This window comes from Oryx dammah, unplaced genomic scaffold (genome assembly GCF_014754425.2).
Source record: "Oryx dammah isolate SB20612 unplaced genomic scaffold, SCBI_Odam_1.1 HiC_scaffold_18, whole genome shotgun sequence".
Taxonomy (NCBI): Eukaryota; Metazoa; Chordata; class Mammalia; order Artiodactyla; family Bovidae; genus Oryx; species Oryx dammah.
In genome coordinates this window covers 33,334,626-33,357,291 of record NW_024070202.1, presented here as the reverse complement: position 1 = coordinate 33,357,291, position 22,666 = coordinate 33,334,626, and the positions used below count along the sequence as shown (strand labels likewise).

Here is a 22,666-nt window from a genome sequence, read left to right as displayed (position 1 = left end):
AATTCCCTTGTGTGTTATTTGTTGTTGTTCCCTTGCTGCTTTTAATATTTGTTCTTTGTGTTTGATCTTTGTTGATTTGATTAATTTGTGTCTTGGGGTGTTTCACCTTGGGTTTATCCTGTTTGGGACTCTCTGGGTTTCTTGGACTTGGGCTATTATTTCCTTCCCCATTTAGGGAAGTTTTCAACTATTATCTCAAGTATTTTCTCATGGTCTTTCTTTTTGTCGTCTTCTTCTGGGACTACTATGATTTAAATGTTGGGGCATTTAACATTGTCCCAGAGGTCTCTGATTGTCTTCATTTCTTTTAATTTGTTTTTCTTTTTTCCTCTCAGGTTCATTTATTTCTACCATTCTATCTTCTGCTACACTAATTCATTATATATTGACTCTCTTTTATTTCTTCTAGGTCCTTGTTAAACCCTTCTTGCATTTTCTCAGTCCTTGTCTCTAGGCTATTTATCTATGATTCCATTTTATTTTCCAGATTTTGGATCATTTTCACTATCATTATTCAGAATTCTTTATCAGGTAGATTTCCTATGTCTTCCTCTTTTGTTTGGTTTAGTGGGCATCTGTCGTGTTCCTTTACCTGCTGGGTATTCCTCTGTCTCTTCATCTTGTTTATATTGCTGTGTTTGGGGTGGCCTTTCTGTATTCTGGCAGTTTGTGGAGTTCTCTTTATTGTGGAGTTCCCTCACTGTGGGTGGGGTTGTATCAGTGGCTTGTCAAGATTTCTTGGTTAGGGAAGCTTGTGTTGGTGTTCTGGTGGGTAGAGCTGGATTTCTTCTCTCTGGAGTGCGATGAAGTGTCCAGTAATGAGTTATGAGATGTCAGTGGGTTTGGAGTGACTTTGTGCAGCCTGTATATTGGAGCTTAGGGCTGTGTTCCTGTGTTGCTGGAGAATTTGCATGGTATGTTTTGCTCTGGAACTTGTTGGCCCTTGGGTGGTGCTTGGTTCAGTGTAGGTATGGAGGCATTTGATGAGCTCCTATCTATTAATGTTCCCTGGAGTCAGGAGTTCTCTGATGTTCTCAGGATTTGGACTTAAGCCTCCTGCCTCTGGTTTTCAGTCTTATTCTTACAGTAGCCTCAAGACTTCTCCATCTATACAGCACTGTTCATAAAACATCTACGTTAAAGATGAAACATTTCTCCACGGTGAGGGACACCCAGAGAGGTTCACAGAGTTACATGGAGAAGAGAAGAGGGGGAGGGAGATAGAGGTGACCAGGATGAGATGAGGTGGAATCAAAAGAAGAGAGAGCAAGCTAGCCAGTAATCACTTCCTTATGTATGCTCCACAGCCTGGACCGCTCAGAGATGCTAATGGAGTTATACAGAGAAGAGAAGAGGGAGGGAGAAGACAGAGGTGGCCAGGAGGATAAAGGGGGGAATCAAAAGGAGAGAGACAGATCCAGCCAGTAATCAGTTCCCTAAGTGTTCTTTGCCATCTGGAACACACAGAGATTCAGAGACTTGGGTAGAGAAGAGAAGGGGGAGGGAGGAGACAGAGGCAACCTGGTAGAGAACAAGGAGACTCCAAAGAGGGAGAGAACAGTCAAGCTAGTAATCTTGCTCTCAAATAAAAATGGGTACTGAAGATTGGGTTCTTAAAGGTAAAAAATTGATAAGAAATACCAAAAAGCAAAGATTAAAAATCTAGAATAGAGGTTGGATTTTCAAAAATATAATATTAAAGAAAAAGGAAAAAAATCACAAAAGTTATTTTATATATATATATATATATATATATATGAAGTTTGCTTTAAAAAATAGGGTCCCTCTTTTTTTTTTTTTTGCAAAGTAATAGTAGGTTATAATGGAGAAGGCAATGACACCCCACTCCAGTACTCTTGCCTGGGAAATCCCATGGATGGAGGGACCTGGTAGGCTGCAGTCTATGGGGTCACTAAGAGTCGGACATGACTGAGCGACTTCACTTTCACTTTTCACTTTCATGCTTTGGAGAAGGAAATGGCAACCCACTCCAGTGTTCTTGCCTGGAGAATCCCAGGGATGCTGGAGCCTGATGGGCTGCCATCTATGGGGTCGCACAGAGTCTGACACAACTGAAGCAACTTAGCAGCAGCAGCAGCCGCAGCAGAAGATTTAAAAATAAAAAAAAAATTAAAGAATGATAGTAAAAATAGTAAAAATATATCTAGGACTTTCTCTGGTGGTGTTGTGGGCCGTGTGGGGTCAGTTCATTTTCGGTTAGTTCCTTGGTCCGGCTTATATTTCTCAAGATCTATAGGCCCCTTCCTATGTGGTCGGTGCTAACTACAGGGTTTTAATCTGTTGCACTGTCACTTCCAAGGCGGTCCCTCTGTTTTAGCTTCTTCTCTTTGGTGGTCTCTTCAGTGTCTAATTTCCGCCCTGGCCCAAGGGGGCAGTGGTGGACACTATTTTAGGGTCATTTGTTCAGTTGCGCTGTGGGGAGGGAGGGACGCTGCAAACAAATAACACTGGTGTGCGCTCGCAGTGTCTCGGCCACACTGGGTTTGCCCCCACTCACAGCGTCTGTGCTTTTCTTGTCTACACTGCTTCGGCTCTTGGTTGCTCTGCTGGGAACTGTCTGAGGCCGGCCCTGGGTTGTATGGACTTCCCAGGTCTAAGCTGCTCAGATTCAGGTACTCGGGTAGTCTTCAGAGGTGCAGACTTGGTTTGGCCTGCGTTTTGTGCCCTTCCCAGGTCCGAGCAGCTCAGGTGACCAGGTGTTTGGCGAGCGCGGTCGCTGCGACTTACCGCCTGCCCTGTCTTTGCTGCTCGGTTTTCTGGGTGTACAACTGGTGTACCTTCTCAAGCGGAAGTTGACTGTCCAGAATCCCAAGAAGTCTTGGTTAGCAACAAAGCCTGCTTGCAGTTTGGTAGATAATGCCTCTCTGGGACTGTGATTGCCCCCTTTTGGCTCTGGCTGCCCTCGTCTGCCTGTCATCGGAGGGTGATGGGCCGGTCTGCAGCTAGCTAGCTCTGCTCAGTCATTTTCTCTGTGAGCGGGCCTGGCAGTGTCTTCAGTTTAGTTCAGTCACTCAGTCGTGTCCGACTCTTTTCAACCCCATGAATCACAGCACACCAGGCCTCCCTGTTCATCACCATCTCCTGGAGTTCACTCAGACTCACGTCCATCGAGTCCTTGATGCCATCCAGCCATCTCATCCTCGGTCGTCCCCTTCTCCTCCTGCCCCCAATTCCTCCCAGCATCAGAGTTTTTTCCAGTGAGTCAGCTCTTCTCATGAGGTGGCCCAAATACTGGAGTTTCAGCTTTAGCATCATTCCTTCCAAAGAAATCCCAGGGCTGATCTCCTTCAGAATGGACTGGTTGGATCTCCTTGCAGTCCAAGGGACTCTCAAGAGTCTTCTCCAACACCACACTTCAAAAGCATCAATTCTTCAGTGCTCAGCCTTCTTCACAGTCCAACTCTCACATCCATACATGACCACAGGAAAAACCATAGCCTTGACTAGACGGACCTTAGTCGGCAAAGTCACGTCTCTGCTTTTGAATATACTATCTAGGTTGGTCATAACTTTTCTTCCAAGGAGTAAGCGTCTTTTAATTTCATGGCTGCAGTCACCATCTGCAGTGATTCTGGAGCCCCAAAAAATAAAGTCTGACACAGTTTCCACTGTTTCCCCATCTATTTCCCATGAAGTGATGGGACTGGATGCCATGATCTTTGTTTTGTGTCTTAGGTTAAGGCTTTTCATGTGGTAGTTATCCCACAGTAGTTAACCCTTGGGTTTGCTATCCCAAGTTAGTTCCCTCAGATTGCCCTCGGGGCATTTGGGCCTGGTCCTTACCCTAAGCAATGCAGCCTGCGCCTCCCTGCCCAGCCCCCGCTTACTAGTGGTGAATGCAGGCATCTTTGCTGCTTCTCTGCTGGGGGAGTTACTGTTGGGCACGTAATCTGTGGGTTTTAATTATTTATTTATTTTTCCTCCCGGTTATGTTGCCCTCTGTGGTTCCAAGGCTCACCACATACTCGGCAGTGAGAGTGTTTCCTGGTGTTCGGAAACTTCTCTTTTTTAAGACTGCCTTCCCGAGGCAGAGCTCCATCCCTACCTCTTTGTCTCTATTTTTATCTTTTATATTTTTTCCTACCTCCTCTCGAAGACAATGGGCTGCTTTTCTGGGTGCCTGATGTCCTCTGCTGGCATTCAGAAGTTGTTTTGTGGAATTTTCTCAGCGTTCAAATGTTCTTTTGATGAATTTGTGGGGGAGAAAGTCGTCTCCCCGTCCTGTTCATCCGCCATCTTCATGATTATTGTTTATTGTATTCCTTTACCTCTGCTAAAGTATAAGCTTCGTTAGGCTAAAGATCTTTGTTTCTTTCATTGATACTGCCTATATTTCTGGAACAGTGCTTGGGATATGGTAGGCACATAGTGAATATTTGTTGAAAAACAAAACTCTTGAGAAATTTCCACTTGATCCCCTGAGTACTAATTTCTGGGCTGTTTTTTTGGTTTATTTTTTTTCTGTGATAGCACCTGAATTTAGACTCTTAAAATAAGGTAGAATGTCTGTGACTTGACATTTTAGAATTTCTGCAATCCAGTTGAACTGTTTGATACCTAAGCACTGTTTAGGAACACTGGCTTGAACCTCAAAGCTCTTCCTGACTTAAATAATAAATAGTTACCTCCCCATGAGGCCACCTTTTGAAGTGTGGTGTAAACACTATTAGAAACAGTGGTAAAGATAAACCTCTCCATTTGGCTCTTGAATTTTCTTTGTTCATTTTTGATAGTTTTCCAACTTTTGAGTCTTAGTTTGCACATAAAATGAGACTTGAATTGTTTCTGCAGTAACATTTGAACACAACTCACCCAAATAAAACTCACCTACTCAGGCCAAAAAAACATGATGCAAGAAAAGAAAGTGGCTCTGAAGGTTGCCAGAGTTCAGCTTTTAGACAATGGACAAGGCCACTCTGTTCTTGGAATGTACTTCCATGATATACTTGGAAATGCAGGAAACCTTCAGCAGATTTTGTATCTCAGAAAATCATAACATCCAAACATTCTTGAAACATCCAGGGTTATATGTAGACGGTTATTTTCGTTCAGTGCCTTGAGTTGTATGTTTTAGTTGCTAAGTCGTATCCTGCTCTTGCAACTCCATGCGCTGTAGTCCGCCAGGCTCCTCTGTCCACGGGATTTCCCAGGCAAGAATACTGGAGTGGGGTGCCATTTACTTCTCCAGGGGATCCTCCTGACCCGGGGTTTGAACCTGCATTGATGGGCAGATTCTTTACCATTCTTTACCATTGAGCCCCTTAAATTGTATAGGAAATAAAATTAACCTCTATGTAGGATAGTAAATTTAAACTTCAAGTAGTAAATAAGCAGCTATGTAGAGTCTAAAAACAGAGAACTTCAGTTTGTAGGTATGGTTTAAAAAATGTAACTGGAAACATTGAAGTGTCATTCAAGTTTCCTTTTCTTCATATATCTTTTTTGATTAAAAACATATTCCTATACTTTTATGTATTCCTAAGCTTATAGCCCTTATCATTTCTTGTTTTTCTGATGCCTTTTGAAAAACCTCTTTCTTCATTTTAAGATTTTATCCCATAAAGGCCATGTGGACTATTTGACTTTGTTTATATTCTTGTTAATGTTCTACTGTGTTTTTAAAAAAAGGAAAGAAAGGAAGAAAATGATAAAGCTCTAGCACGATTCCTTAATTTAACCCCTTTCTGTATATGTATACTTTCATCTTCTTGGACTATCAGTTCTCTGTCTTCCCTTTTACTCCTACTTCATGTAAAAATGACGGTAGGTTCACATATAAAACCTTAGAAGTATTAATAAAACCTTCCAGAAATCCCAGATATAATTGCGGCTAGCAACTTTCTGTATATCTATCATATCTGAATATGTATACATAGACAATATGTGTATTTTCTTTGTTATGACCTGTGTTTTGCCATTAGTCATACTATATTTTTCCACGTCATTTTGTTTTATGAGCATTTAAAGACTTGAGATTAAATTCCTATAACATAAAGTTCACTATTTTAACCGATGTAAAGTGTGCAATATACTGGATTTTAGTATATGCACAGTGTTGTGCGACTATCACTGCTGTCAGTTCCAGGACATTTTCATTATATTATAAAAGAGCCTCTGTATCCACTGAGCAGTCACTTCCTTTACTCTCCCCAACCCCCCCACCCCATTTTCTAGAAACCACTAATATACTTTTGGTCCTTATGGATTTACTTCTGCACATTTCATGTAAATGAAGTCATAAAGTGTGTGGCTTTTATGTTTGGCTTCTTTAATTTAGCATGTTTTCAAGGCTAATCCTTCTTGTACAGCTACCAGAACTTCATTCCTTTTAATGGCTGAATAATGTTCAATTCTATAAATACACCACATTTTGTGTATTTATTATTCATTTAATGGACATTTAGATTGTTTCCATTTTTTCTACAGCAACAGTCTTATTATAATAGTACTGTTATGAAAAGTCATGTACAGATTTTTAAGCATCTGTCTTCTCTTATTTATATTGCCATTTAATTTTAAACATATAATATTCAGTTGTATAAATGAACCATAATGTCATATTTACTTATCAAAATTTTTTACCAAATTTCTCTTTCATAAACATGCTGTCATATATCACTGAAAAAAATGTTCACAGTTTTCTAATTCTTTAAAATTGTTTTCTATTAATGATAGTAGCTAATGCATTCTTAGAATTGTAATTACTGAAATTAAAGGGTATGTACATTATGATATATATGTATTATGTTTAATGTATGTTGCTATATTATCTATCATCTCTCAGGTTGCACCAACAATAGTATATATGGTTATTTTCTCATATGCTCATTATACTATTATTTTACTATTTTTAATTTGGTAAGGGGAAAATATTTTTGGTCTTCTATTAATATGAAATATATACAACATTTGTTATTTTAATTTGTTTTTATTTACAAATGAGATTGAATGTATGTTCATGTTTATTCATCTCTTTTCCTAACTTCCAGATTATGACTTCATTTGTTTTGTGGAATAAATTTTTTAAATTAGTCTAGAATAAAAAAGAATTATGTACATTATGTGGAGCTTGTTATTTTATAGCCCATTTTGATCAATGACTTTTTTCTCCCTTGATACTAGTCCTTCTTACATAATTATTATTGGTAGTTTATTATTATTTTATTCTTATGTTTCACTTGAAAGTTTATTTCTGTTTTGAAACATCTGAAATATTTTTCTTGTCTTAGTTTCATACTGTATATGGTTTTGAATGTTTAAAATTCTGAAACACACAGTGGCCACATAGTTGGTGATTTGCTCCTGTCTGAAGCTATGTGATTGTCATACTACTCTTAATTAGTGTTATTTGTTGTAGGTGTTTTTAGGTGAAGAGCAAGAAAGATATCTCAAGTTTTTATATTTATTTGGAGATAGGAACAAAACTGTTTTTATATTTTAGAACCAAACCATACTTTTCAAGGAATTTTAAACTTTCACATTTAAGCATTTTCTTATTTACAGGAGAGGTTTATTAATGGTTTTAAACCTGGTTACCCCTAGAGAGTTTTTCAAGTTCATTTTTTGTGAACTTCTCTTCAAAAGTCCTTCAAATGAAAGAATTACAGTTTAGAGTTGGGTTCTGAGAAGGGAGTACTACATGGGAGAAAGCATTATGAAAAGACTTATTAAATAATAGCTAGTATTGATAGAATTGCCTAGGATATTTTGTGTGTGTGTGTGTGTTTAATATAGGATAGAGTTTAAAAAGTTTGTGATTCTATTAGGTAGTCCAGTTCTTGGAGTTAGCAGGAAATGATGGTTTCTGATGGTAATTCATGTTTGTGTTTGTTTACCTATGTCTGTAGTCCTTTGAGTCTCTGCCAGAAAAATAATAGGACATTCCCAGTTGGATCTTATGATTTTTGCAAGTTAGCATAGAGCTACTTACAGTACTTGTAATTATCAAATCATATTTTGTTTATTTTCAGTAGTGGAAAGTTTTTTTCTTGGTAAAATTTTTGTTACATAACTTCAACAGTCTAGATCACTTAATGCTCAAATATTGCTCATTTAAAGGAAGTAAATATTTCTCATATTGTAGAAAAGGGAAAATATTGCACAATGGACTTTCATTCATTTTTGGAGAGCATCATAATTTCAGTTCCTACATTTTTCTGATTTTCTAATTTCCATGAGTTGTTCTTGCATATGATCTAATATTTTTATTTGGTTAAAATTCTTCCTATAGTCTTTTTCTTTAAAGTCACTATGACTTATCAAATGTAAAGTATTTGCATAATTTTGGTGCTCAGTTTTTAAAAATTGTTGAATCAAATAACCAAATACTATTTCAGTGTACCTACATTTACCTGTAAATGGCATTTTAAAGCAAACTTTTAAGAAGTTTAAGATAAGTTATATATAACATTTTAATTTTAGAAGCTACTAAAAAGTGGAAAATGGCTACATAGAAAAGATACTGTTTCATTGTTAGCTGAATTATAGTGCATATTGCAGTTGTAAATATTGCTTCACTGAGTGATTTTTCTCTTACATACAAATACATGGTTAAATATTCAAAATTTCAAGCAATACAAACTTGAACATTATTAGTATTAATGACAGAATAGAGTATATTTTATCTGGTATTCCCAGTTTAAAAAGAAAACTTGTGAAAATTCTGACTTACTGTCTGATCATTGATTATCAGTCTTGTTATTTGCCTTATAAATGACAATCAATTTACAAATCTATCTAGGGATCTTTTCAGGAATCCATCTTTAATTACATAAAAGAATCATCTACTTGTAGCCTTATTAGAAAAGTATACACGCACAAAGAGAAAATAAGACTAAATACAGCAGGGGCAAAGGTTCACGTTTTACATAGTTAGCATTTGTCAGACTTTATCAATCATGATAATGTAGCTCAGTCATCAAAGGAATCAATAAATAGAAAGCTAAAGTTGTAACAAGGGCTAACATGAAAAAAGGGAAGAATAAATGTATTTATGGATTAGTATTACATTCAGTCTTATCACCAAGGCTGATTGATTTGTTTAAGCAGTAGTCTTTTCTGTATGATGGCCATTTTCCACATTAATATAAAGACCATAAAGTTGATTTACTTACAGTTATTTGTTTTTGAAAAGTATGTACTTTCCAAGTCAGAAAATACTATATCTTCAGTATAATTAAGCATTCTTTTATTGCATATCCATTTCTGAGTAGATTCTTCTTTTGGATAAAATTTTAGAAACTAGTGCCTAGTATCACCATATATTATATAATTATAATGGTCCATTTGAATGACTTTTGCTCTTGAACAAAACATTTTCAGTTTGTTTGGTTTAAATATTTGGTCTTGTCTCATCTGTCCTAACATTATATATTTAATGTTAAATATATAACATTATATATATATAATAAATTTGAATATATACTATTATATATTAATTACCTATGAAATGTGTAACATAAATTACATGTGGAATATGTAAATACATTTTATGTATTTGCATATTAATATATCTATATTCTTGTTCAGGTATATTGTATATGTATTATGTCTTTTATATATTATAAATAATTTAAATAAAATATATAAATAAATATTATTGTATACTTTAAAACAAAAAGTTTTAATTTCAGTTGAAAATGAGAATGTTTTCTACTAACAAGCCACTCCTTGAGCCACTTTGAAATAATGTAAGCTTTGCCATTCATATATACATATATATATATTTTGGCACCATCTAAGCTAAGGATTTGTATTTTATGTGAAAATATTTACCCCATTCATACTCTGTGTTTACTGCGCCATTATTTTTCCCATTTGTAGTAAGAACTCACGTTCAACCAGGAAAGCCAGTCGACTGATTCTCTCGTCTGTCAGATCTTGTCTACAGCTGAAGGAGTAGATGAGCATGAGGATGCAGGGAACAGATGTGCTGGGTCTAGGTGGGCACTCTCTGGGCCTCACCTTTCCATCTACAGAATGAGATGGGTGCTGAACTGTGACTACAGATCATTGGAATCTGGTGGATTGTCTTTTGGTCTGGACACTGCTGGTTGCTTATAAGTGACCTCAAGTGAGATATTAAATTATGATCAAAGCAATTAATGCCTACAAATAAGTGGAAATGTTTTAGTTGTTAAAATTGTCAGATGGTGTTCCACAGCCAGAATCAAAATATTACACATAACCAGGTCATAAAGGCTAATGTGTTAATAGCTGAAAAAAGCCCTAAAGTATAAACTGAGCTTCATAATAGATTCAGTAGTTGTTTCCTATTTTGTACTGGGTATTGATTAAACCATGACATAAATATAAACATGATGAATCTTACTCGAAACTTTTTTTTTTAAGTAAAATTATTTTAAGCAGTTTCCCTGAAAATTGTTTTTACTTTGATAACTTTTTGATTATGTAAATGACTACAGATAAGATACACTACCTTCAAGGCAGAGCTAGTAAAAGTGGTTTAAACATTAAAAATTGGTGTTCTTAACATTTTTAACAAAAAGCATTCTGTTCTGATTTACATTTAATGCAGAGAGATTTTCGTTTTGTTTGTTGTAGAAAGAGCATTCAATTTTAATATAGGCTTCAACTAGGGTAACTTTGGTTATAGATCCTTTTGGATATGTTTCCAATTTAATATTTGTTTGCAACGATGCAAATGGATATAGGAGGATAGAGCTGAATAGTAGAGACATAGACGTAGCCAATAGCACAACTATATATATCTCCTTCCTTTTACTTTTTTAATACATTACTGACCATGTTTGGTTGCTTGCTTCTGTTTAGTTTCATAAAAGGTCTAAGTATTTAGAAAGGTGTGGGACCACGTCCTGTTGGAATTTCAGTGTTTGCTTATGAAAGAAGATACCATCTGTGGGGAGTATGACTTCAGAAATTTGACTTTGGAGTGTTCCTGTGTAATTCTACTGGGAATTGCCAAAAAACATAGGCAAGAATTTATAATACTTTTCCAGATGGCGATTGTTAAACAATAATTGGAAGCTGTAGGAAAAACAGTGTTTTTGTATAAAGTAGGCATTTAGTCAACATTGGTTAAACTAAGGATTATTTTACTAAATAATTAAGTGCTATTCTCATGATTCAGAAAAAATTATGCAAACTTTATCTCTTCTTAAACCAATAAAAGAGAGAACTTCTCCTTAAAATGAATTTTATAACTTTTTGAAAAGTTTAACAGTAAAAAAGAACATTTATTTTTAAAGTTAACTTTCTGAGTCATATAGTTCAATAAGTGAGCAACTTTCCTAGCCATTTGTATACATTCTGAGGTGCAAGGCTCGCAGATTCAGCAGGCTTCTTGTTCATTTTGCATTCTTTCATTATCAGCTTGTTATGTTTAGGGAGCAGTAATGAAGATGAAAATAAACAGGGAACACACACACAGCCTCTCCAACAGAATAGGCTACCAGAGACCAGTTTGATTTCCATGCTGAGTAGAGCCCCTGTTCATCTTAATTGAGTTCATCTTATGTAATAGATGTAAGTGGTGTTTACTGCATCAAGATTATTTGTAGCTGTCTTATTGGGGCTGTTCAGTTTGCTTTTGTAAACTTCATGTCAGGTTTCTCAAATATCTCTGTGTTGTTGTTTATTTTTTTTAAAGAGAGTTCCCAAAGTTGCCGATGGCTGTCTCATCTGCAAATACCTCTCCAAGGTACTCTATGCTGGTGATGTCTCCCGCCACTGAGCTGCACGGGAGCATGGAATTGACTTACTGGGGAGGGCTGTATCAGTTAAGTGATCTTTCTTAGTACATTGCATGGGTTTTGCAAAGCTTTCTGCTTTTATTAATCCAGAGGGCAGAACTATGCTTATGCTGATTTTTAAATTAAAAGCTTTTTGTTAACCCACACAATATAATACTCCATTTACTCTCCTACATGACCCCCTCTATATTTCTATTAAGTTTCCTGGTTTTAAGCACAATTTTATTAATCATGTGTATCTGTGTTATTTATATTTTACTATAACTCACTAATATAAGACTTACTGGTTATTTTCTCAGTTTGTAAGTGCTGTGTAGTAATATTTGGATTACATGCAAACTGGGGCTCAGGGAAGCTATGAATTTTCCAAAGTTACTCAGTAAAACATACATGGGTGCGATCAACAGTCACTACTGGTCTTAAACCTCTAGTGGGATTATATTCCTTAGTTTCCTTTCTTCAAGGTAAAATATATGCCTTAACTCACTTATATGAAACTTTTTTTATTGTGTTCCTGCTGTATACAAAGCACTGCTAGGCCTCATGCTAATGACCTGGCCTTTTATTATATTTTTCATTTAGAAAAGTGATCTTTAAAAAAAATAAAGATCACTTATAGTAAAGATCACTTATAGTAAGACAGGTAGAAATAGAAAAACAGTATTTTCTCGTTTCCTCAATCCTGATCCCCACAATCACTTTAAACAATTTAGGTCGCTTATGTATAACCTTAGTCACTGCTGAAACATTACACTTGATTTCTTCAGGCCTATGCTTTGATATGTGACTCTGTGTGGATGTCAGCCTTCATGCTCTTAATTCAGTCTACCAGTGTTCTAAGCCTTATATCAAAAATGCTGGCAGAAGAAGAAAGCAAAACCTTTGTACTCTGCTTTGAAAGATGGTAAAATTACTAGGATAAAAAAGCCTATAAGTCAAATTCAGTTTTCAGATTTCTGGTGAACCTGATTATCTTCATTTTCTTTGTTGTTTTGGGAGATTAAGAATTGGCTAATTTTTATGGTATAAACTGTGGTATAGTTTAGAAGTTTGTGATAAATTCCTTACCAGTGAACAAGACATTGTCAGTACCAAAGGATAATGATTACATTTTATAGACTGGTAACTGTGACTCATCAGAGAAGGCAATGGCACCCCACTCCAGTACTCTTACCTGGAAAATCCCATGGACGGAGGAGTCTGGTAGGCTGCAGTCCATGGGGTTGCTAGGAGTCGGAGACGACTGAGCGACTTCACTTTCACTTTTCACTTTCATGCATTGGAGAAGGAAATGGCAACCCACTGCAGTGTTCTTGCCTGGAGAATCCCAGAGACGGGGGAGCCTGATGGGCTGCCGTCTCTGGGGTCTCACAGAGTCGGACATGACTGAAGTGACTTAGCAGCAGCAGCAGCAACTGTGACTCATAGTTGCTGAATGATTTATTTGAGGCATCTTATAAGTAACATAGAGCTAGCGGTATAAGTACAGTTGAGTATCTCATCTAGACTCAGACTTATTCACATCAGCTGAAAGTGTAATTAAAGTTAGTTTAAGTGTTTATATATATATATATATTTTATAGAACATTAACATGAAACTTTAGAAAATTAATCAAGGTCACGATTGTACTTTCAGCACTGGGTGGTCTAGTAAATGTGAACTTCAACTAATAGTAGTGCCTTTTTTTTAAAGGACAAGAATCTGATCTTTTGCATAAATGGGAATTTTCTTTGTTTAGAAAATTTTAAACTAATTTTCATAAATTAGCAGGAAGAAATGTAAGATTCCTACTTCCCTGGCAACTCAGTGGTAAAGAATCCGCCTGCAGTGCAAGAGACAGAGGAGACATGGGTTCAATCGCTGAGTTTGGAAGATCCCTCCAGTAGGAGGAAATGGCAACTCACTCCAGTGTTCTTGCCAGAAAAATCCCATGGACAAAGGAGTCTGTGGTGGGTGACAGTCCATAGGGTCACAAAGAGTCGGACACAACTGAAGCAACTGAACACGCACACACACACTATAAAATCTACAGTGCAAAGTTAAAAAATCTAAATATATTGGCAACAATATAAATCCACAAGTAATTAGTTTCCTTTAAGTATCTGAAACTGTTGCAGTGATATTTTTGTTGTTCAGTTGCTCAGTCGTGTCCGACTCTGCTGCCCCATGGACTCTAGCACGCCAGGCTTCCCTGTCCTTCACTGTCTCCCAAAGGTTGCTCAAACTCATGTCCATTGAGTCGGTGATGCCATCCAACCATCTCATCTTCTGCTGTCCCCTTCTCCTCCTGCCTTCAGTCTTTCCAGCATCAGGGTCTTTTCCGATGAGTCAACTCTTCGCATCAGGTAGTCAGTGAATATCAGCTTCAGCGTCAGTTCTTCCAATGAATATTCAGGCTTGATTTCCTTTAGGATTGAGTGGTTTGATGTCCTGCTGTCCAAGGGACTCTCAAGAGTCTGCTCCAGCACCACAGTTTGAAAGCATCAGTTCTTTAGCATGCAGCCTTTTTTATGGTCCAGCTCTCACATCCATACATGACTACTGGAAAACTACCTTTTGACTATGTGGACCTTTGTTGGCAGAGTGATGTCTCTGCTTTTTAAACACTGTTTAGTTTTGTCATAGCTTTTCTTCCAAGCAGCAGTGATATTAGAGTGGCTTTTTAAAATTTGATGGCGCTGTCTTTTATCACTTGTCTAGATAAATGGCAGGCCCCAGGTAATAGTCTTGGATGTTGTCATCCAGGTGATGTATTGTGGCACTAACAAAACTTCAGCTTGTGAGACCAGCTCTTCACATAACTAAGCACAATACAAAGAGTGGAGAGAGAAGGTCATTTAACAGATTCATTTATATATTACCAAAAGATGACGTGTCGTCATCCACTACTAAATAGAGAACCACTTTGGAAATTTAAGTTTTTAGAAGGTCTCATCTGGCCATAAAATAAGAGCAAAACACAAATATTCTGCATGATGTGAATATCTACATTATTCAAGTTACATAATGTAAAAGAGCAATTTAAAATAATGTTAGACCTTAGAGATCACAGGCCATTTTAAGGTGCTTGAAAATAGGCAGTTTAGTGGGAAAGACATCATGTAGCTTGTTAGTAGCAGATCACCTTTTAGTCTAGCAAACTTTTACCTCTTATTTCTGTGCCTGAAATGAATTAGAGTCAGTTCAGTGGGTTGGAAATAAGTATTGAAAAGTTTAACTTTGGAAAAAGTCAACTTCTAAAAATACATATAAAATTGAAAGCACTTTATACATTTGTACTTGTTGCCAACATTGAAAAGAGAATTCAATTAGTGATAGCATGTTTCTTCTGAATAAAATGTCTTCAAAATATAGGCTAGTCGGTTCCTTGCTATGTGATTTGCTTTTGTAGTTATTTTTAAAGGAAATGAGACTATCTTTGGAGTGATTATTTATTACGTCAGCAATTATTTTTAAAGGCATGGTCAGCTTGTAAGTTTGTTTTTTAATTTTCCTATTGAATATAGGTTTTACAGACTAATAACCCCAAGTACATCTTTTGCTAACAGTTAATCGTACTTAAGTACAAGCGATGTTCAAGTAATAATAATTCAAATAACCAATTGAACACTTCTGTTATTCTTTTTAACCTCAAGCATTTAAATAGATGCAAAAATTACTTTCTTAAAATCCTAGGATATATGGACAATTTACATGAGAGTTCATTTGGAGTTTCTAACAAACGACCTCACCTTCTCTTAATCAATGCACATCCTTCTGAATGTGAAAAATTCAGAGTCTTGATTTAACAAATTCAGTTTGAAAACGATGCACATGAAAGAGTAAGGCAGGCAGAATCAAGCCAGTCATGCTCTCATCTAATTTCTTGAGTAGGTGGAAGTGTTGTGAAGATACTATTGCGGGTATACTTGTTGTTGTTCAGTCACTCAGTCATGTCCAACTCTTCGCAACCCCATGGACTGCAGCACGCCAGGCTTCCCTGTCCTTCACCATCTCCTGGAGCTTTGCTCAAACTCATGTCCATTGAGTTGGTGATGCCATCCAGCCGTTTCATCTTCTGTCATCCCCTTCTCCTCCTGCCTTCAGTCTTTCCCAGCATCAGGGTCTTTTCTAAAGAGTCAGCTCTTTACATCAGGTGGCCAGAGTATTGGAGTTTCAGCCTCAGTGTAAGGCCCTGTGAGTCATGGTGACCTGTCATGCTGTTAGTTGTTTAGCTTCTCAATTTCTTTAGTTTCTTATCTAGGAAATCTCATCATTGTCTCTTGGGTGAAAGTCCTATAGACAGCATATCATACAGAGAATAGGAGTCTCAAGGATTTAGCCTCCATTCCTTCTCCGTATAACCTAAGCCTAGATATTTAGTTTTTCCGTATCTTTGTTTCCTCTCCCCCAAAAGGGGACCGTGTTTTTTTAAATTAATTTTTACTGGAGTGTAGTTGCTTCACAATGTTGTGTTTCTACTGTGCAACAAAGAGAATCAGCTGTACACATATATATATCCTCTCGTTTGGGGATTTCCTTCTCATTTAGGTGACCCCAGAGCACTGAGTAGAGTTCCCTGAGCTATATAGTAAGTTGTCATCACTTATCTATTTCATACATGTTACCAGTAGTGTATAGATGTCAATCCCAATCTCCCAATTCATCCCAACCCACTTCTTCCCCCCTTGGTGTCCATATGTTTGTTCTCTGTGTCTCTGTTTCTGTTTTGCAAATAAGATCATCTATACCATTTTTCTAGATTCCACATATATGCATTCAGTCAGTTCAGTCGCTCAGTCATGTCCAACTCTTTGCGACCCCATGAATCGCAGCACGCCAGGCCTCCCTGTCCATCACCAGCTCCTGGAGTTCACTCAGACTCACGTCCATCGAGTCAGTGATGCCATCTAGCCATCTCATCCTTGGTCGTCCCCTTCTCCTCCTGCCCCCAATCCCTCCCAACATCAGAGTCTTTGACAGTGAGTCAACTCTTCACATGAGGTGGCCAAAGTACTGGAGTTTCAGCTTTAGCATCATTCCTTCCAAAGAAATCCCAGGGCTGATCTCCTTCAGAATGGACTGGTTGGATCTCCTTGCAGTCCAAGGGACTTTCAAGAGTCTTCTCCAACACCACAGTTCAAAAGCATCAATTCTTCGGCACTCAGCCTTCTTCACAGTCCAGCTCTCACATCCATACATGACCACAGGAAAAACCATAGCCTTGACTAGACGGACCTTAGTTGGCAAAGTAATGTCTCTGCTTTTGAATATGCTATCTAGGTTGGTCATAACTTTTCTTCCAAGGAATAAGCATCTTTAATTTCATTAATATATGATATTTTTCTCTTTGTAACTTACCGTACTCTGTATGATAGCCTGTAGGTCCATACATGTCTCTACAAATGATCCAGTTTCATTCCTTTTTATGGTTGAGTAATATTCCATTCTATATATGTACCATGGCTTCTTTGTCCATTCCCCTATTGCTGGACATTTAGGTTGCTTCTGTGTCCTGCCTATTGTAAATAGTGCTACAGGGAACATTGGGGTGTGTGTGTTGTTTTGAATTATGGTTCTCTCTGGAAATATGCCCAGTAGTGGGATTACTGAGTCACCCTACCCATCAATAGGGGACTTTGTTACATTTTTAAAATTTTAAACAACTCTACTTTGAAATTTCTCATAAATTATTTTCCTCAGCCACATCAAACTTATGAGAAGATTTAAAATAAAGTTACCAGAGAAACCTTGTGATTCTCCCTTCAAGATTGCTTCCAGTGTATGGTACTCCATTTATTGAGAGAAGTGTGGTTGCTAGTCCTCATTTTTAAATTGTGGGATGATCTCAATTAATAGAGGCTAAAGAAATTAACCAAGACTAGATTTTAGGGAGGTCAATTTAGCATGGTTGATATGGGAAAAGGTTGGATTAGGGAGTAAATTTTAAAGATTTTTCTAGATTCTTAACAAATAATGGGAAAAACTTCACTGTGCATTTCATTGCTATTTTGTAATGCAAGGGGAGCTTGGATCTCTTAACTCTTTCTATGATAATAATTATAAAAGTAATAATGATTATTAACATCTGTATTAGGCTATATAGTAATTGCTGCACATACATTATCTCTTCACAACAGTGTTATCATGTAGATACTACCATTATTATCAGTTTATAGAAGAAAGGTTGGTAAAGTGAAAAGTCATTTGCTTAAGATTGCATGTCTAGAAAGTGATCTGTTCTGATCCTCTTGACTCAAAAGCCCATATTCTTAACATTAGACATCCTCTCTTCTCCAAATGGCTAACAAATTGATAACATGAAAATTGCCCTAAAAACAGACTATACTGACATCATGTTCTGGGAAGTATTTTTAACTAAAGAGGAGAAGGAGCAAAGAAAAGTGATGGGGAGAGACTGAAGGAAAGAAGGAAGATTATAAATATTCCTATAGATTTCTATCTTTTGGCAGTAAGATTTCATTACTGAAGAGACGTTTGAGTTATATAATGATGTTTGAGTAGGGATGTGTCAATGCTTTTGTATTTTTATAAAAGTAAATATTTTTGTCCAGAATATTTGATGTTTATAATGTAGCACGCAGACATCTTGATACCAAAGTCCTGCATTGAAATATTAATACACACAAAAGAACATTTGTTCTTGAACACAGACGAAGTTATCCAGATCTGGAAGATTAGAATGGTAAGTGCCCAAGGACTTGTCATGGGTTGTTGACTAGGAGTGAGTAAGTGAATGACAGATGAAGGTTTGGGTAGAATGATAGTGAATGGGTGGTAATGATTAGTCAATGTACCTTCCGGAAGTTGCTAGGTACTTATGGGCTACACATTGTTTCATTCTTCGAAGTATTCCTCTGAAGAGGAGAAAAAGTGTTGCCTTTTAAATTTTTTTCTGTTTTTCCAAGAAGAGAAAGGTTTAGGAGGTAACATTTTGTTTTTCTTTTTTATTATCTTTCTTATTTTACAGTACTTTAATGTGCCAAGTCCTATGCTCCAGGACTGCTCAGGCATTACTCGGGCATTGTTGTATTTGATTCAGAGAATACTCATACTCTGAATACTCAGGCATTACTCAATACTCATTACTCATATACTCAATACTCATTACTCATATACTCAATACTCATTACTCAGGCATTACTCAGGACTACTCATGCATTACTCAGGTATTGTTGTATTTGATTCAGAGAATACTCATAAAGTGGTTACTCCAATTAGTCCCCTTTTAGTGTCAAGAAAAGTGGTGTTCAGAAAAGTTAATTAACTTGGCTGGGGTCACACAGCCAGTAAACAGCAAAGATGCGATTTAAATGAATGCTTAACTAGAAGCACAAGGAAGGGTAACTGTGTGCTCTCTGAAAGACTGTGTTAGAATAATAGGATATAACATGCAGACAATTGTGTTTAATGTCTAGGCCCTCTTTGCTTCATTTACTTTGAATGTATTGTTGAGAAAACTACGTTCCAGATCCATTAAATAGATTGCCCCAAATCACACAAGTAGGTAAAGTTAGAAAGGGACCAGACTTAAGGCTTTTTGACCCCAAGATCAGTGTCCTTTCCACAATCTCACACTCTACTGCCCTTTATTTTGTTGTTCTTGCATTTTGAGTTACTAGTCTGGTTTTCTTTTTATTTTGTGTTACAATTTGTCTCCTGAAGGTCAAGTAACCTGGTTTGGTTACGGAAGTCCTCGTAGCTTCTGGGACTATATCAGAGTGGCTTGCCGGAAAGTTTCACAGAACTGTATCTGCAGCATTGAAAATATGGAACATGTCAGTTCCTCCAGAGCTAAGGTAAGACATCAGTAGTAATGTGCAGGGTGTGTGTGTGCTCTCAGCCTAAGCATTTTGATCCAATAGAGAATTCAAGCTCTTTGCTATATGCAATATTTCTTTTCTTTGTTGAAATTAAGCCTTAACCAAATTTAACATCTTTCAGAGGCTTAATTTTTTTTTCTACTAGTTATTTTAGAGTGCTCTTAAATCTTCACTGTTGCCTTATAAGTAGCAAGAAGGCATGAAGCTAGTCATTGTGAGTTTCTTTTTTGAGAGGCACGGTGAAATCTTTCCCAGTCTGTGAAGTTTCAGCAGCTCTTCATGTCCTGCACTGGCAGTCCACATGTCAGACTCTCTTCACATAATTCCAGAATGTGCTTTGCCTGTTGAACTGGGATGATATTCACATTACTGGTGCAGAAGCAGTGGTAGGTAAAATTGCTGATGCTTTGGCATAAATTAAAACAGTGGAATCAAACTATTCTAGTGGTCATTGAGTTCTTCCTCGTCATGCACTCAGTCTTAAAAAAAAGCCAGTTTCACTTAATGTCTATAATGGTAAACATTATTAATTTAATTAAATCTCGACCTTTGAAAGTCTTTCTTTTTAGTATTTTGAGTGACACGATGGGAAGTATGCATAAAGCATTTCTGCAGCGTACTGAAATATGGTGGTCGTCTCAAGGAAAAGTACTCATGCAGTCGTCTGAATTGTTAGCTGAGCTAGATGCTTTTGTTGTGTAATAGTATTTTTACTTGAAAGAAAAACATTCAAACTATAGCTTTTTTGACTTAGGCATTTGTAGACAGTCCTTAAATAAACATGAGTGAAGTAAGTCTGTTCCGACAAGAAAAACAGCTTGACAATATTTGTTGCCAACATTAAAATTAAAGCTTTCAGGTAAAAATTAGAATTTTGGAAAACTTAGAGTGTATTCACAAGCTTGATGGCTTCGTAGGACTTAAAAGACTTTTCTGATAACGTTAATATTAACAAAAATGTATTTATCTTGTTAAATGGAATGTGTAATATTTTTAAGTTAGTGTGTTAGTCATGTCTGACTCTTTGCAACTCCATGGATTGGGGCCCACCAGGCTCCTCTGTCCATGGGATTTTCCAGGCAGGAATACTGGAGTGGGTTGCCATTCCTTTCTCTAGGGATCTTCCTGACCCAGGGATCAAACCTGGGTCTCCTGTATTGCAGGCAAACTCTTTACTGTCTGAGCCAATAGAGAATACATTTAAGTCAATAAATGTCTTCATTTCTAAGTCAACTATGATTAGTTTTTTTGTAAAGTTTTTCTCATAGATGTTTAAATCTTTTTTGTTTCTTTTTAACTTTAGCAGATTTCATTTTTGTCACAATTGTTATCTTAGTGGTCTTTTGGCCTCCATTTTCTTGAACTATTAAACTTGTTATTTATTTACTTTCTAATTGTCTGATTGAATACAGGTTTTAAAAATGTGCAATTTGAATTCTCTTTTGCATCTTAACTGAGTTTGTATCTTGGCTTCTGTAGGTTAAGACGAAAAGACTTGTTCAGTCGCTCAGTCATGTCCAGCTGTTTGTGACCCCATGGACTGCAGCACGCCAGGCTTCCCTGTCCTTCACTGTCTCCCAGAGTTTGCTCCGACTCATATCCGTTGAAGCAATGATGCCATCCACCCATTTCATTCTTCTCCTCCTGCCCTCAGTTTTCCCCAGCATCAGGGTCTTCTCCAGTGAGCTGGCTCTTCACATCATATGGCCCAAATATTGGAGCTTCAGCTTCAGCATCAGTTCTCCCAGTGAATATTTGGGCTTGATTTCTTTTTGGAGTGACTGGTTTGATCTCCTTGCTGTCCAAGGGACTCTCAAGAGCCTTCTCTAGCATCAAGGTTCAAAAGCATCAGTTCTTAAGCGCTCATCCTTCTTTATGATTGAACTCTCACATCTATACATGACTATTGGAAAAACCATAGCTTTGATTATATAGACCTTTGTCGACAAAGTGATGTGTCTGCTTTTTAAAACACTGCCTAGGTTTGTCGTAGCTTTTCTTTCAAGGAGCCAGTGTCTTTAATTTCATGGGGGCAGTCACTGTCCACAGTGATTCAGGAGCCCAAGAAAATAAAGTCTGTCACTGTTTCCATTGTTTCCCCATCTATTTGCCATGAAGTGATGGGACCAGATGCCATGAGATTAGTTTTTTGAAAGTATTACATTTTAAGCCAGCTTTTTTGCTCTCCTCTTTCACCTTCATTAAGAGACTCTTTAGTTCCTCTTTGCTTTCTGGCATTAGGGTGGTGTCATCTACATATCTGAAGTTATGGATATTTCCCCTGGCAGTCTTGATTCCAACCTGTGATTCATCTAGCCTGTCATTTCACATAATGTACTCTGCATATAATTTAAACAACTAGGGTACAATATACAGCCTGGAAGTACTCCTTTCCCAATTTGGAACCAGCCTGTTGTTCCATGTCTGGTTCTAGCTGTTGCTTCTTCCTGCATACAAGTTTCTCAGGAGGCAGGTCAGGTGGTCTGGTATTCCCATCTCTTTCAGAATTTTCCACAGTTGTTGTGATCCACACAGTCAAAGGCTTTAGCATAGTAAATGAAGCAGATGTTTTTCTGGAATTCTCTTGCTTTTTCTGTGATTCAGTGGATGTTGGCAATTTGATCTCTGGTTCCTCTGCCTTTTCTAAGTCCAGTGTATACATCTGAAAGTTCTCGGTTCATGTAATGTTGTAGCCTAGCTTGAAGGATTTGAGCATTACTTTGCTAACATGTGAAATGAGCACAACTGTATGGTAGTTTGAACATTCTTTGGCATTGCCCTTCTTAGGGATTGGAATGAAAACTGACCTTTTCCAGTCTAGTAGTCACTGCTGAGTTTTCCAAATTTGCTTCTGTATTGAGTACAGCACATTCACAGCATCATCTTTTAGGATTTGAAATATCTCAGCTGGAATTCCATCACCTCCACTAGCTTTGCTTGTAGTAATACTTCCTAAGGCCCACTTGACTTCATATTCCAAGATGTCTAGCTCTAGGTGAGTGATCACACCATTATGGTTATTTATCTTTTTTGTATAGTTCTTCTGTGTATTCTTGCCACCTCTTAATATCTTCTGCTAGGTCCATCCT

At 37.2% G+C, this 22,666-nt stretch overlaps 1 protein-coding gene across 2 annotated transcripts in view; it reads left to right on the top strand.

Annotated features, from left to right (window-relative positions):
- The window catches only part of RUNDC3B (RUN domain containing 3B), a 171,218-nt gene that overhangs the window by 49,047 nt on the left and 99,505 nt on the right, over positions 1-22,666 (top strand). For both annotated transcript variants that reach the window (XM_040260686.1, XM_040260685.1), the window contains exon 3: positions 19,420-19,553. In XM_040260686.1, coding sequence (XP_040116620.1) covers positions 19,420-19,553 — 134 coding nt within the window. The remainder of the gene's footprint in view (positions 1-19,419; positions 19,554-22,666) is intronic.